Consider the following 16,713-nt stretch of genomic DNA (forward strand, 5'->3'; position numbering starts at 1 on the left):
CTATTTGATCAAATAATCATCTAGTGATATTCTCAATAGCTTTAAATGATTTCTTGACCCAGAAAATGTAGATTTTGACACCAATATTGACCTTCTAAGTGGCTTGGAAGATATAGCATTTCTCATAGACTTCATATGGGTGCCATCTCCGATCCGCAATCTTGATGAAGTGGCTCCTACCAAAAATTGAAACCTATGGTGATAGAGAGCATGTGAAAAAAATGTGGTGCTTTTGTCCGGCGTGTCCCCTTTATTTAGCTAAGCCGCCTGACTATTATGAGCCGCTTAGGTCCAAAGTCACACACAACGAGTGTTTCATGGTGTTTTTCAAACTTCCCGTCTCCTGCAGGGCGCTCTTTGATCGAGTGATCCACCTGAGTGTCTCGGTGAAAAAGATCAAGTTCTTCTTCAAGCGCTACCTGGAGTACGAGAAGAAGCACGGCACGCCGCAGAGCATCCAGGCGGTCAAAGAGAAGGCCATGGAGTTTGTGGAAGCTAAAGGCACCGAGGCTGCCGAATAATGACCAAATACACACATTGTGTATGTGTGTGGACTGAGCCTCACACCTGTTTGTGGCTCTCCATACTACAGGTTCCTCCTCTAAAAGATCAGCTTCCTAGTTTTTATAGTTGTGGACTGGGGACCTCTGAAGCTGAGAGTCAAGCCTTTGTAAAATGCCTATCTATAAATGTTAAAAGCTGCTGTTTAACATTTCATTTTAGTCAATTTTGTATGTGGTATAAAGAGAATAATGTTATGAGTGCAAGCTTTCTGCATATTTGAATAGATTTATTCCTTCACATTACATTTGTGGGTGTATTTCTTGTTGATATGGCCTGCCTTTAAATAAATCCAACACCATTACAATACATTACGTGACGTTTTATTTAAAAGCAACAAATACAAAATAACAATATATAGGGACATGTTTACATACAATACATACAGGCAAGACTATTTTTCTATCAGTCTCTTTTTAAAAGGAAAGGGCATGGAACACAATCGATATCAATATTTTCTACTTAAATCGTCATGGTTGTAATCCCGCTGGTCTTGGTTTTTCCAGCCGGAGGTGGTGGCTGCCTCTGACTGCTGGAGCATTTCACCTACATTGGCAGTATTGAAGATGCATGTGTGGCACAGGGTTATAGGGTGACTGACATGGTTTGTGCTGGCTGTATTGGTAACACCCCTGAGATATTAGAGGTATCCATACTGATCCTGTACTCTGATGTCCTGCTCAATGCCTGTAGTGTTGTTTGTCTCTGGCAGTGCTGCACTAGTCGTCCAGTGACTGTGGCAATGATATCCTGCTCTCTAATGTGGCTCCTTTTCCTGTCCTGTCATGTTTTTTTTTTGTTTTTTTTGGTGAACAGTGCAATATGGAAGTAGAACTAGGAGCATTTTTTATGAAAAGATCCTATTCATCCACCCACTCCCTGACCAAATCATTTTGGTGCTGTCAATATCCAATTCCCATCAAGGCGTATTGCTCAAAGGTCAGCAGCAGGGCGGCCACTTGGGATCATTATCAACATTTCCTGTGAGATGTCTTTAAGATGACCGCTGTCCATCATCCCTAGTGTATTTAATGTGTGTGTTTTCTTGTAAGGGGAGTCCGGTTTCCTCTTGCTCAGCTCCCTCACACCTCCTCCGGATCCATTGGACCCTCGGCACCCTGGGGAGCGTCTGTGTGGAGCCGGAGGATGGGTTTGTTACACATGGGGCACACGCTGCGGATCTCCAGCCACTTAAGCAGGCACCTGACAGGACAAAAACAGGGACCGCTTAACAACAATGACACCAGAATCTAAGCAGGCACCTGACAGGACAAAAACAGGGACCGCTTAACAACAATGACCTCAGAATCTAGTTTCACAAGAGGAACTGTAGAACCTGATAATGTAATAAATTCCCGATAATGTAATTTTTTTAATTTAACCTTTATTTAACCAGGGAATATCCCATTGAGATTAAGAACCTCTTTTTCTTTAAGGGAGCCCTGGCCAAGAGGCAGCAAACACAGAATACAGTTACATATTTACATAACATACAGACCAAGGTTATAATAGTTTTGGATTTTTCATCAGTTTTAGTTTTAATTTCGTTGTGAATTTTTGTTTTCAAATTCAGTTAGTTTTAGTTAGTTTTAAGAGTGAGTTTTCTAGTTTTAGTTTAGTTTTTATTTTTTGAAAATGCTTAGTTTTAGTTTAGTTTTTATTAGTTTTAGTGTTAGTTTTAGTTTTTTTGTAATGGGCTATGTGTTGGTGCCAGATTCAAAGAGGCCATAATAAATGTTTCCTTTATTTCCTTTGGTTTATCATCTCAGCCCCAATAAGGTTATTAACTCTTACAGTTCTGGGTGTTTTGTATTTTGGTTCTAGTGTAAACATCCCAGTCTCAGTAAACATATTCACCATGTGTTGCATGTTCAAATAAATACACTGAATTATGAATGAAAAAAGTAGACAAAAACGAAAACTAAGGACATTTTCACTATAATTTTAGTTAGTTTTAGTTAGATTTGTAACCACACAATACAGTTTCAGTTAGTTATGTTTTTTTTAAAAACTCTAGTTTTTATTTTTATCTCAGTTAATGAAAATGTTTTTTCAATTCTAGTTTTCGTTATTTCGTTAGTTTTAGTTAACTATAATAACCTTGATACAGACCTTAAACACATCATGAGAAACAAGTATATGTTATGGAATTGGCCTCAATAACTCTTAGTTTGGATTTAAAAGTGCTCAAAGAAACAAATTCAGTTAATTTCCATTCTTTCTGGCGCATATTCCAGCATAAGGTGCAGAGTAAACAAATGTTCTTTTACCCAACTCCGTACGAGCATAAAGGGACAGAAAGCAACAACTGATCTTGTGAACGAAGAGAATAAGATCCTGCATTTCTCTCAGTAATTAAGCTGCAAATGTACGAAGGCAGCAGTCCCAATATTGCCTTATAAATGAAAGTATACCAATGACTAATAACCCCAATAATGTAATAAAAATCTGCACTTGAGTCCATTGAAAATGTAATAAAACCTGATAATGTAATAACTTCCCGATAATGTAATAAAGTGCATTTCCCAATAATGTAATACACTTTTTTTTTTTTTTTTTTTTACCAATAATGTAATAAAGTATAACATTAATGGGAGGTTATTACATTATCAGGTTAGCCTTCATTTAGCAAGTCCTGATAATGTAATAATTCCCCAATATTGTAATAATTTAACAGCAGACCACCCATTACTTGGGTTCAAGTGGTGATACTGTGTATCAACTCTAGCTCAAGAGCTCTAGCGCCACCAACAGGTCAAAGTTGAATGTTTATTAACTTTTGACCCGCTCATCCGTTTTTCACAAACGAGGTATCCATGACAACCGAATGATTCAACAGCTTTTTAAAATCTAAAGGTGCTTGGTGTTATACTTTATTACATTATTGGTAAAAAGTGTATTACATTATTGGGAAATGCACTTTATTACATTATCGGGAAGTTATTACATTATCAGGTTTTATTACATTTTCAATGGACTCAAGTGCAGATTTTTATTACATTATCGGGAATTTATTACATTATCAGGTTCTACAGGAACTTTTAGCCCCTTTTCCAGCACTGACAAAAAGGAAGCCACTACTAATTTTATGGTGGTTGATTCCAAGATCTGATCCTGAGTGTACTTGAAGGATGATTAAATTTAAATAAAGTAATTACTTTGTCCAATTCAGCATAATCGAAAAGCAAGTCCTCTTGGGAAATACACTTATTTGCTTTCTTGCTGTCGATACAATACTAATCAATCAATCAATCAACCAGACTTTATTTGTATTGCACTTTTCATACAAGAGAAATGTAACACAAAGTGCTTCACATAAAAAAGGAGAAAATAATAATAATAAAACATAGAAACACAAGCACAAACTGAGGAAGCGCCAGTAAGGAAACACTGGAGCCAGGTTTGAAATGAATTAGATAAAATAAATAAAAAATAAAGTAAGGTAATTGAGAGACCAATATTTGATAGTATGGAATACTAATATTAAATAAATATACATAAATGAATATATATGCATATGAATATCTAAATAGTCCTAGGAAATAAATAAGTAATGCAATAAATATGTAAATATAAATATCTAAATTAGCATCAGCATCGTTTGATAAATATTTTTTTTTATTTTAATAAAAGGCGTCCTTCATACCCCTAGCTTAAAATTTTCAGAAAACTTCCAGTTCATAATTAAGGAAATAAAAATCCCCTGAAATAAATAGAAAAAGCCCTTTAAATGTTAATTTTTTTTTTTTTTTAAATATATATATATTTTTTATTTACATTTCTTTATATTGTATTATCTCACTCGGGATTAATTTCGTATCCATATTTATTTCTATGGTATTTATATATTTACTATCTAGTAAAAAGGCATTCGTCACTATGACGTTACTATGGTTGCTATGGTTACTACTATGAAGTGTGTAAGGCTACTACAGCTAGCAGCTAGTCAGTTTAGCTTTGGTGGAAACATGGGGGAAATCAGTCTGGGTCTCTCCAAAGACAGGAAAAACACCCCTTAAGCTCATTAATTTACATTTAACATGTTGTTTGTCTGAAATGAACATTGGTAAACTGTTTAGTGCGGCTCCTAGTTTCTAGCTGCTATTTTTCTAAACTAAGCTAACCTAAACATGTATTTATGTCTGTTGTGTTGCTTCATATTCTCTGCCAGAAAGCAAATATGTGTATTTCTATCCACTATGTACTTATGTGCTGCCCACTGCTCCTTGCATGGTGTGTTCACTTCTGTGTAAAAAAGCATGGGTTAAATGTAGAGGTTGAATTTCCCCATTGTGGGATTAATAAAGTAATTTAATCTAATAATAATAATAATAATAATAATAATTTCCATTCTAATATCACTCACTTCTTGTGAAATGCATGTGAGCATGGGCACACTCCCAGTTCGTCTCTGGTCCTGAATTCTTCCAGACACACTGCACAGGTTTGCTGCAGGAACAAAAATAGCAGCAAGGTTAGTTTATGTGTGAATTTATTTATTCATTTTTTCACCTCCATCTCTATTTAACATTGTGCCTGTATCTCATCAAAGCCAAGAACAGTACCATTTGTAAATGAGGTAAATTTGAGCTGTAAATTTAATCTGACCTAGATTTAGAGCACAACACAAGTATAAGCTTCTGTTTCGTCAAAATGCTTTTACCTTAACTATGTTTCCTAGTAACAGGACTGCTCTAACCTTGTACATAAGCAGAGATTGGATATTGAATTGAAAACAAAAATGACCCCCAACTTCTGCTGCCTTTGGAAAAAAATATCCTGAAAGAACTTGTGAAAGCAATCTTTTCAGCAATCACAAGAGACAGAGAAGAGATCTTTTTATAATGCATTTTGAATGAGTGCAGTTATTCCTGGAGTCCTAAATTCTGCTACAAGTAGAGAGCCAAGCAGCCACTCTGACATTTTCTCAAATGGCTGCATTTGAGATACAAGATATTTTCAGGACATCTCCTCTGAGTGTGTGCAGCATGTTAATTACATCTGAGAGGAGAAATTGATTTAGTTAACCAACTGAACCATCCCAGCTCATAATGGGTCATCTGAGCTGGCACGGCAGCAGTGTGGTTAACAGGAAATGTGTACAGTTGGCAGCTTATAGCATATATATTAAGCACGAGTGATGTATAATAGCTCTTTCAAAAAAGAATAACTTACTCCTAGGAGGCTCAGTTTCTTGCTTGCGCCCTTCAGCACCACCTACAGTTGGAAAATGGAGAAAGAGATGAGTATTGTGTCATGTGAAGGATGTGTCAGCACTATTATTTTGGCAGAAAATCTATGTTGAAAACAAACACTTCAGATGGGCTCAATGTCCTGATTTGACTGGATTAAAAATACCTGCACGAGGGCCATGCACTCTTTTGTTTGTTGCCTAGTTTATAAAAAAAGATTGTTCTGTATACATATAATACAGACAGCTGCAGCTGGAGTTTAACCTTCCCCCAAGCTGAAAAGACTGTCACCAGCTGTCCCCACGCCACACTGTGACGCCCTGCTACCTGCTCACTTTATCACACTGCAGCTAAATGAACTGTTTTGAATCAGAGGGCAGGTAAGGACACAGATGAAGTCAAGGTCATCTATAACGGGTTGTGTGGCGTAACGCTGTGAAATACAATCGTGGTATTTATAACCTGGCTAAGAAACTGGTGTTACATGTTCACCCATAGTGACATATACTGCAGTGACGTACCTCATTGTAGCTGAACTGCTCCCTCGTTCCTTGTTGTTTCAACCTGAGAGAGGCAGAGAGAGAGAACAACATCTGTATGGGAGAAGTGACTGCCATAACAACTGGGACTTTAGTCAGTGGGACCTCTGCAAGTGTGATTTAAATCTAATGCCGCATTTCAACTGCATGTTGCAACACGGCTCTACTCAACACACTTCGTTTTGGTTTTACATTAACAAAATGTGAGACTACTGAATGGTACCTGGTCCTTTATGGCAGTAGTTCTCAACCTTTTTGAGTCGCGACCCCCAATTTAACATGTATGTTGTCCGTGACCCCCGCTCACTGAACACAATCTCACACGCACAGAAAACAAAAAACAAACAAAATGACCACCAAAAGACACAAAATGACTTAAAAGACACAAAATGACCAAAAAAAGGAAACAAAATGACCAAAAAAAGACACAAAATGACCAAAAAGACACAAATGACCAAAAAAAGACACAAAATGACAAAAAAAAAAGACACAAAATGACCCAAAAAAGAAACAAAATGACACAAAAAAGACACAAAATGACCAAAAAGACAAAAATGACCAAAAAAAGACACAAAATTACCAAAAAAGACACAAAATTACCAAAAAAAGACACAAAATGACCCAAAAAAAACACAAATTGACTACAAAATGATCAAAAAAAGAGACAAAATGACCAAAAGAGACACTAAATGACTAAAAAAGACACAAAATTACCAAAAAAAGACATGAAATGACCAAAAAGACTAAAACACATTAACACATGAACACTTTAACACAGTGGAGACAGAGCTGACTTCCAAAATGATTTGGCGACCCCCAGAAATCATCTCGCGACCCCAATTGGGGTCCCGACCCCAAGGTTGAGAATAGCTGCTTTATGGTACCACCTCCGTCGAGGTTTCAAGGTAGTTTAGCAGATACCAGAAGTTGGAGTTAAAACACTACAGACCACTGATTGGTCAGAAAGATTTGTCAATAGCATAAAAACAGGACATTCTGCACAAACCTGCATTTTTTTCAAATAGCCCTGCTAACGCCAGTACCACGCCATGTTTTTATTCACTCGATGCAGATTTTTAAAAAGTGGCAGCTTGTGTAACTTTTCTGTAAACCATGCCACACAGTACGTACACTTAGGCCTGTAAGGATAACACATTTTTTAAGGATGATATTTTCCCAGAAACTATCACGATAAACGATAGAATCGTATCAATGTCGTTTTAGATTAAGTACTTTTCCACAGCAATGAATTTTTAAATCTCGAGAAATGCGAAAAATAAATGTTAAAATATCCTAGATAAATAAATAAACTGCAACCAAAACAAATAGAATAGACTTTCAGGCTCTGTTAACAAACATTGCACTGAGATGAACATTATGTATTATATTATTTTATTGCTAAAATAACATATAAACAGCTGGAATGGCTGCTTGGGAACTATAGGTTTTTTTCTGCAATTCATACTACCTGTCAAACATTTGCAGCATTACTTTAAACACAACACAAAAATGCAGAAAAAGTCATGCATGTAAACAACAATATATTGAGTCCAGAAAAAAACTATTGTGCCCATTATTTTGAACGATAAGTCGATATAGCAATTATCATGACAGGCCTACGTACACTATGCTGTACAATTGATAGAAATGCAGGTGTCCTCTGTTCGGTTGCAAATAAAAGGACTCAGCAAATGTTGTGTTAAAGACGAGGACGGCAGTTTCACGTGGTATCGATATGGTGATCAGCTGAGACTCCTGGTCACACAAAGGGAGTACTATCAGTAGAAAACAAGAAAAAAAAGGAAAGTACTCTGCTACTGAAAAGGTGAGCTGTGTAAAGTTTTTTTCCATTTGTCCAAACTTTGCTTCTCCTTGGGAAATTTGAATATGGTTTTATGTTTTAAAGATAAAAAAATGATTCCCACCGCACACTGGAATGACTTTACTGTGATTTATTGAGAGCGAACAACACGTTTTGCAGGTTCGCTCTGCAGGTTTTATGGTTAATTCAAATGAAGCAGTCTGGGAAGACTACCTCCCCTGGTGAAGGTAACTATTTTAATAGTAAGGGTCCTTTAAATGTGCTATTTACATCTCTATTAATTGCTATTTTTGGCCACATGGGGGCAACACGACAAGCTGTGAATACCTTGTTAACATTGTATCGCCTAATAAAGTTGATATGGCAAACATGTCCAGCAGATACAGAGCAACATTAGCATTACTTTGGAGGTCCAATATTCACTCTTCTTCTTCATTTTTGGTCGCTAACTTTGTCTCTACACTCTGATACTGGGCAGGTACACTACTGGTCAAAAGTTTTAGAACACACCAACTTTTCCAGAATTTAATTGAAAATTATGCAGTTTAATGTCTCAGTGTACTCTGAAATGAATGCACATTTGCAACATTTAAAATTCTTGATTGAGCATGATAGTGTTTTGAAAGTAAAAAAAAGATTCAAAATCACATTTTATGTTGGACTAAAGGACTAAAAAATGACACAAAATGACCAAAAAAGACACAAAATGACCAAAAAAAAGACACAAAATGACCAAAAAAGACACAAAATGACCAAAAAAAGACACAAAATGACTTACAAAGACATGAAAAGAATTCAAAAATGGACAAAATAGCCCAAGACTCCATAGAGTTAAGTTGTTAACCCATTTCTTGTTCCCTGAAAAAGGCCTACTTGTATAATTCTGAAATGTACATTATTTTTCAGTTTTGGTTAAGCTTACCTTTTTTTATTTACCTCTGGCAGTTCACCACTTACCTTTGTACCCTTTCAAGCTGTTCATTTGACTTGAACTGCTTGAATTTCAATAAAAAACTGGAAAAATTGGGGTGTTCTAAAACTTTTGACCGGTAGTGTAGCTTAAAGTGAGTTTTAGACCCTTTTAGTTATCAGTCTTATGAAATAGCTTTTGCTTTAACAAGCATGTATACAAAAATACCAGCATACATCTATGTTGTTTTTTTCTACTTAAACAATTAGACTGTCTATATGTTGCAGCTTTCACAGCTCTGCAGGGCCCCACTCCATAAATTTGCATCATAATTGCAGCTATCATCATATATTAAGATCTTATTACCAGACTAGCTTTGAACACTGTATTGCAGTGCTTGTTTAAACTGCCCTAAAGCTCTCTAACCGGTTTGCCCTCTTGCTCTCATGTCACTTCTCTGTTTTGCACTTTCTATTTCCCCACATTTCTCATGTACTGTCCACACTTCCTCTCTAGATTTCAGAGGTGGAAAGTAACTAAGTACATTTACTCAAGTACTGTACTTCAGTACAATTTTGAGGTACTTGTATTTTACTTGAGTATTTCCATTTTATGTAACTTTATACTTCTACTCCACTACATTTTGAGGCAAATATTGTACTTTTTACTCCACTACATTTATCTGACAGCTTTAGTTACTTTTCACGTCCAGATTTAACATAAAAAAATATGATCAATTTAAAGACTTTTTACAAATCAAATATTATAACAGTAGATAGATATAGATTACTTTATTCATCCCCGAAGGGAAATTCGGTTGTCACAGCAGTCCGGTATATTAAGTTATTAAATGAGCCCTGTCTTTTCAAAATGAAAACACTTCTTACATAAATGCATCAATGCAAATAATGTTATAGTATATTTAGAATATATCAAACTATCTGAGTGGGGTTGCGAGATGATTTCTGGGGGTCACCAAAACATTTTGGAGGTCAGCTCTGTCTCGACTGTGTTAAAGTGTTCATGTGTTAATGTGTTTTAGTCTTTTTGGTCATTTAATGTCTTTTTTGGTAATTTTGTGTCTTTTTTTGATCATTTAGTGGTCAATTTGTGTCTTTTATGGTAATTTAGTTTCCTTTTTTTGGTCATTTTGTGTCTTTTTTTTAGTCATTTTGTGTCTTTTTTTGGTCATTTTGTTTCTTTTTAGGTCATTTTGTGTCTTTTTTTGGTCATTTTGTGGTAAATTTGTGGGGTTTTTTGGTCATTTTGTTTCCGTTTTTTGGTCATTTTGTGTCTTTTTTTGGTCATTTTGTTTCTTTTTTGGATCATTTTGTGTCTTTTTTTGGATCATTTTGTGTATTTTTTGGTCATTTTGTGTCTTTTTTGGTCAATTTGTGTCTTTTTTGGTCATTTTGTGTCTTTTTTTTGCTCATTTTGTGTCTTTTTTTAATCATTACAATTAATCATTTAATCAAACAATCTGAGTGGGTTCATTCTGCATAACGAGTACTTTTACTTTTGATACTTTAAGTACATTTTGATGCTGATACTTTTGTACTTTTACTTCAGAAAGGTTTGAATGCAGGACTTTTACTTGTAGTGGAGTCATTTCACAGAGTAGTATTAGTACTTTTACTTAAGTAAAGGATCTGAATACTTCTTCCACCTCTGCTAGATTTTCCCAGTAACAAAGTCCATCGTCCTCTCAAACGGCGCCCACCTACCTGAAAAGATAGCAGCAGAAGATGAGGCTGAGCATGAAGACGAAGAGGCCGATGCCCAGCACAATGACATACACATTGAGCGGGAGGTGATAGATGTCAGACGTCATGCTGCAGTAGTGTTCAGAGCGCTGAGAACCCAAACCACACAGGCATCCTGGCAGGAAGAGATTACACATACAGGTTATATACTTAACACACATTTAACTGATACCTAGCACAGTAGTTCTCAACCTTTTTGAGTCGCGACCCCCAATTTAACATGCATGTTGTCCGCGACCCCCGCTCACTGAACACAATCTCACACGCACAGTTCAGATCACCCAAAAAAAGAAACAAAATGACCAAAAAAAGACACAAAATGACCAGAAAAGACACAAAATGACCAAAAAATACACAAAATTACCCAAAAAGAAACAAAATTACCAAAAAAAGACACAAAATGACAAAAAAAGACACAAAATGACAAAAAAAAGACACAAAATGACCAAAAAAGACACAACTTGACCACAAAATGATCAAAAAAAGACACAAAATGACCAGAAAAGACACAAAATGACCAAAAAATACACAAAATTACCCAAAAAGAAACAAAATTACCAAAAAAAGACACAAAATGACAAAAAAAAGAAACAAAATGACCAAAAAAGACACAACTTGACCACAAAATGATCAAAAAAAGACACAAAATGACCAGAAAAGACACAAAATGACCAAAAAATACACAAAATTACCCAAAAAGAAACAAAATGACAAAAAAAAGACACAAAATGACAAAAAAAAGACACAAAATGACACAAAAAAAAGACACAAAATGACCAAAAAAAATACATTAAGTGACCAAAAAGACCAAAACACATTAACACATGAACACTTTATCACAGTGGAGACAGAGCTGACTTCCAAAATGATTTGGCGACCCCCAGAAATCATCTCGCGACCCCAATTGGGGTCCCGACCCCAAGGTTGAGAATAGCTGACCTAGCAGGCAGTGGCGGTTCTAGACCAGTTCTACTGTGGGGGCCAAGCAGGGGCCAGTGTTTAATCAGAGGGCCACATTAAAAAAACGGCAAAGATGATATTTAAGCATTCAGAAACCTTTATTTTAGCTTATTTAAAAATCTCATTTAAGTATATTTGGAATACATTGATTGAAACAATGAGACTCACCAACAATAACAGTTATTTTTGACATTTCTCATTTTTGTGACTAAGTACTTTTTATTTCATTTTGAAAGTGCAATACAGTGAGAATTATCTTTTTTATTTTTTATTTACACAAGCTTTTATTGCACAATTAAACTATTATACAATGGACACATTCTGGGTTCCTTATGTGTACATTGAGATGTTGTTTGAACAAAAAATAGGTAAGAATTGTTCCGTCGTTCACCGTTATAAATTGATCGTGGGGCGATATCGATATAAAAATTATATCGAATGGGAACTTCACTGTAGAGATATAAAAATTATATTGATATATTTTTAAATGGAATTAGACCATATCACATATATCGATATAGTTCAAATTTGCGCTGTGATCCTTGATCCAGGCAAGCTGCTTTATATATAAATGCTGCCCTTACTAGGGTTTGTCATATTTAGTTATTTTGTAATGTTTGTTATTCTTTTCTCATGTAAATGTATTTATTTCAGAAAAAGATTGGCCTTTTTTTATTTCATAGGCTATTTTTATTTACGAAATTTTTATTCAAATGTGCACTTTATGGAGCTTTGATTTTTTTTTTTAAAGGTACTCCTGTTGTTATACACTATTTATGTCTACTTAAACGGTATGTCATATTTTGCTTTGACTGGACATTTGCTCTCACTTTGCAAATAAAATATCGGGATATAAATCGTATATCGATATTCAGCCTAAATATATCAGGATATGACTTTTGATCCATCAGTTGTGACCCACTAGGGAGAATAGGCCAACTTTGAATGTTGTGTTTACAAATCGCAATGGACAAATCCTGCTTGTGCCTTTAAATAAGTTTAATAAATCATCTTGTTGTTCTTTAATTTCTTATATGGTGAAATGTAGAGGAGCAACTGTTATTCTGTGGGACTTTTTTTGACAAAACCTTTTATTTATAGGTTTCTCAGCTTCAGTCTGAGTCTCAAACTGAATTTTTCTTCTCAATATGGAGCGCTGCTGAAATAAAACAGCCCTGCAATTTAATTGTTTACTTCCCATAACAAACGACAAAGCTCCCCGAACAGTGCGAGTCTAAATTGGTAGCATAGACTTCAGACAATTGCAATTTGTACAGACGATCGCACTGTTATGACTTGAGAGAGCAGTTAAGCTCCAGAGATCTGTGAAAATCATTTTCCCTTTGTCAAGGAGTGATTGTAATTTGCGAGCAGTAAGACAAATTGTATTTAAACTACTGTGAAGAAAAAGAGGAATCATGGCAGAGAAGTGGGAGATTGTTGATCATTAACTATAATGTTAATCTACAGTGGCATCACGGGCTGCAAACTGATTTTTTACCATATGTGTTCTTGACACTAAGTGTGTGGCACTCATCTCTTTGTGATAAAGGTTTTCACAAAATATAATTTGGTGAGGAGTTTAACGTCATTGCTGGTGTTTGTTATGATTCAGGTGTGTCCTGGGAGCGGTGAGACGGCACCGTGGTGGCAACTGAGGCGCTCACAGGACCGAGCGTTAATTGGCTGTGAACAAGACAAACATGGAGGACAGACACCACTTCCGCTACATCACCATCTGTTCCACAGACTCTATAGAGGTGACTGGTGGTGGTGGCGTGTCTGTGTGTGTGTGTGTGTGTGTGTGTGTGTGTTCTTGTACTTCCTACATTGTGAGGACCGGAACACCTTTTTAACCAACAGAGTGAGGACATTTTTGCAAAGTGAGGATATTTCGGCCGGTCCTCACTTCTTTAAAGGCTTTTTTTTAGATTTCAGACTTTGTTTTAAGGGTTAAAGGTTACAATCAGGTTTATGTTAGGGTTAACTTAAGGGGCTAGGGAACATAGTTATTATAGTTAATGAAATAACAAAAACTAGAATTGAAAAACATTTTCGTTAACTGAAATAAAAATGAAAGTTTTTTTTAAAAATTATAATTAACTGAAACTGTATTGTTAGGTTACAAAACTAACTAAAATTATAGTGAAAATGTCCTTCGTTTTCATCTTTGTCAACTTTTTTCATACATAATGAAGATGGATCAGACAAAGGAAATAAAGGCAAAATTTACTGTGACCTCTTTTAATCTCCCACCCAACAAATACCCCATTACAAAAAACTAAAACTAATAAAAATTAAACTAAAACTAGCTAAAACTATCTCTAAAAATGCATTAAAACTAACTGAATTTGAAAACAAAAATTCACAATGAAATTAAAACAAAAACCAATGAAAAATTCAAAACTATTATAACCTTAGCAGGGAATTCACTGTTCCAACGAGGGTCCTCACAAAGATAGAAGTACAAGAATGTGTGTGTGTGTGTGTGTGACAGCTCTGGGGGATGGAAGGGTAGGGGTGTGTGTGATGTCTGTCTCTGAAATGTGTGTGCGTTGCAGGTGGCAGGGGGTGGGGTCTATTAAACAGATTGAACTCTGGGGACTAAAGGACCATTTGGTAAAACAATAGCAGAGGAAGCCCCACTTCCACAGACCACATGTGTTCCTATTAATTTGCAGCGAGGATGTTCTTTGCCAGCCTCTTAATGTCCATGTGTCTCTCTTTAGAGTGAATGAATGGCTACAGCTTGCACACTGTGGGGGGTGTGGGTTGGATAATTTGACATGGCTGGGTGGTTGGGGGATTTACAAGAATGGGGGTTTGGGGGGGGGGGGGGTTTAGTGTAGGGGAGACCCAGGGTAACATAATGAGAGATACAATTATGAACCAGACATGGATGCACGGCAGAATCAGTCAATCAACAGTAACAGAAACAAGAATAGAGCCCTATTCCCATTCATTTTCTGAATCGGGATTTTGATTATCAGTCAATTATCCAATTCAGTCTTTCCACAATGTGCCAATGAAAAACATTAGTTATTAATGATGTCATGAAGAAGTACTACACTACCCATAATCCCAAACTGTAACAGCGACTTCTCTGATTGGTGGAGCTTGCTGTTACCATGGAAATGTTTACAGCACCCACAAACCCCAGAAGGGCTAGTGATTTAGCCCACTTTACTGCTACCACTGAAGTCTGCAATCGTTTGTTACTTTTATCGCTCACATGTTGCTTTTTTCTCAGAGACGAGGGCAAGAGAGTATCCAGAGGGGTGAAAAACACAATAAAGGTTAAGTTCAACAACAAGTGTGCTAAACTGTTGTTAGCTTAGAAGTCTTATCATTCACAGGGGTTTATGGGAAGAGTAGCTCCTTCACTATAAAAATATTTCCCCAGTCTGTTTGTACATTTGCCTTCTAATGGGTTTTTAGCTCAAAATTAAATGTTTTATCGTAACGAAGTCCAGTCTTAAAACTCTTTTTCTGAATCGTCAGCGATGTCAAAGAATAGGAAGTTCACTTCTGGAACTAAAGCCGATCACAAAGTGTCTGGTTACTGTTTAGCTTTATATGGAAGAAAGTTTGATAATGAAATATCTTCAGGCTGTCAAACAAACATGACCTTGAATTATTTTAATGTTTTAACTGAGGCCTCCTAGGATCCCATCAGCCATCAGCCAGCAACTAAGGCGCTGACTTTATGAGGTACAAGTAAGCACACGTGCCGCCACCTCTTGCATATTTGGCAGACGACAGAGAAATCCACTCACTTACCGTTACACCATTGGAATGGTTGCATGAAATTTGACTCCCAGTGCAGCAGCAGTAAATTCGGGCCCTGTCAGGAGAAGGCTGGAGAGGAGCCAAGCTCGTGGGCCGGAGCTCCGGACACTGAATCTGTTTTGGAGGCTGGATTCAGTCACTCTGATTTTGGATCTCTCTCTTGCTGGGCTATGTCAGCTCCTCCAAAAACAACCATTAAGATTTTCAGATTTGCTCAGATTCCACAAATCCTCGGGAGGTGCGGTTTTGTTGGCTCAGCAGTCTGTGCTGCCCAGCATTCCCAAATCTGGATTAACCACTCCGTGTAAAGATTGGGAGATTTGGGACTGGGCTTTGGACCGGGACTGAAGACCTCATGTGCTCCTCCCAGTGAGAATGATGTCATCACTGGAGAGAGAAGAAGAAACAAAGAAATCTTGTTGACAAGAAATGATTGTTTTTCACTTGCCTCATACCATGTGTTATTCAGGAGTTGTTGTTGTGAAAAGCTGAATCTCACTCAATCGCAATGTCATAAACAACTCAAGCTGCTTGGTAACAGGAAATACTTACATTTCCAGCAGAAAAAGGCCTCCTTGACTTCACTTTGCGTCTGCAGTGTCGTCCCCTCACCAAATTCAATGACATCCACTGCTCAAAATGACAGTCCTCGTCCAATGAAGGTAATTATCTGGCATTAGTGTGTGCTTTGTCTTCCTCCCAAAGCTGCTTTTTTTTTAACAGAGGATTTTCACAAGTCTCATCCCCCTCTCCTCTGTTGTCTCCTCCTCCAGTCCTCTGATCTTGCAGTGGGTTTTCCTCCCCAGTATAGAAAGCAAAGATGTGCTTCCCAAACAAAGTGAGTTCAGCTCCATGCAGTCAACAACAGTCCTCTAGCTGGCTGTGGTGTTTTGCTGCTGAGCGTGTATTTGTGTGTCAGTTAGTGCATGTGTGTGTGTGCGTAGGGGGGGATCCTACTCTCCCTCTAACCATCTGCTCCTTCAATTGAGAAAAAAAAAAATCAGAGACAAAGGCAGTGTGTGTGCACGAGTGTGTCTGCGTGTGTCGTGTTCAGACTCTCCCACCTCCAGCTGGCTTTGTCATGGCAGGCTTCCCCTCTTCCTCTTTCAATCCATAATGGTGCTCAGAGAGAGAGCCTGCAATTCGCCTTTCCCTTCCTCCCCTTGCTCCTGCTCTG

General features: G+C 36.9%; 2 protein-coding genes across 3 annotated transcripts in view; one reads left to right on the forward strand and one right to left on the reverse strand.

The window, feature by feature from the left end:
• Positions 1 to 870, forward strand: part of pdcd11 (programmed cell death 11) — a 38,500-nt gene extending 37,630 nt beyond the window's left edge. For both annotated transcript variants that reach the window (XM_059350879.1, XM_059350913.1), the window contains exon 36: positions 350 to 870. In XM_059350879.1, the coding sequence (XP_059206862.1) occupies positions 350 to 521 (172 nt within the window). In that variant the 3' untranslated portion in view covers positions 522 to 870. The remainder of the gene's footprint in view (positions 1 to 349) is intronic.
• zgc:175214 (uncharacterized protein LOC557610 homolog) lies at positions 867 to 16,687 on the reverse strand. The gene is made up of 7 exons (XM_059352872.1): positions 16,089 to 16,687; positions 15,528 to 15,923; positions 10,749 to 10,902; positions 6,275 to 6,317; positions 5,737 to 5,778; positions 4,928 to 5,010; positions 867 to 1,764 (listed from the first exon to the last, which is right to left on the reverse strand). The coding sequence occupies exons 2-7, from the start codon at positions 15,550 to 15,552 to the stop codon at positions 1,644 to 1,646; spliced, it is 468 nt and encodes a 155-aa protein (XP_059208855.1). The 5' UTR covers positions 15,553 to 15,923; positions 16,089 to 16,687; the 3' UTR covers positions 867 to 1,643.
• Between the last annotated feature and the right edge of the window lie 26 nt (positions 16,688 to 16,713).

This window comes from Centropristis striata, chromosome 1 (assembly GCF_030273125.1).
Source record: "Centropristis striata isolate RG_2023a ecotype Rhode Island chromosome 1, C.striata_1.0, whole genome shotgun sequence".
Lineage (NCBI taxonomy): Eukaryota > Metazoa > Chordata > Actinopteri > Perciformes > Serranidae > Centropristis > Centropristis striata.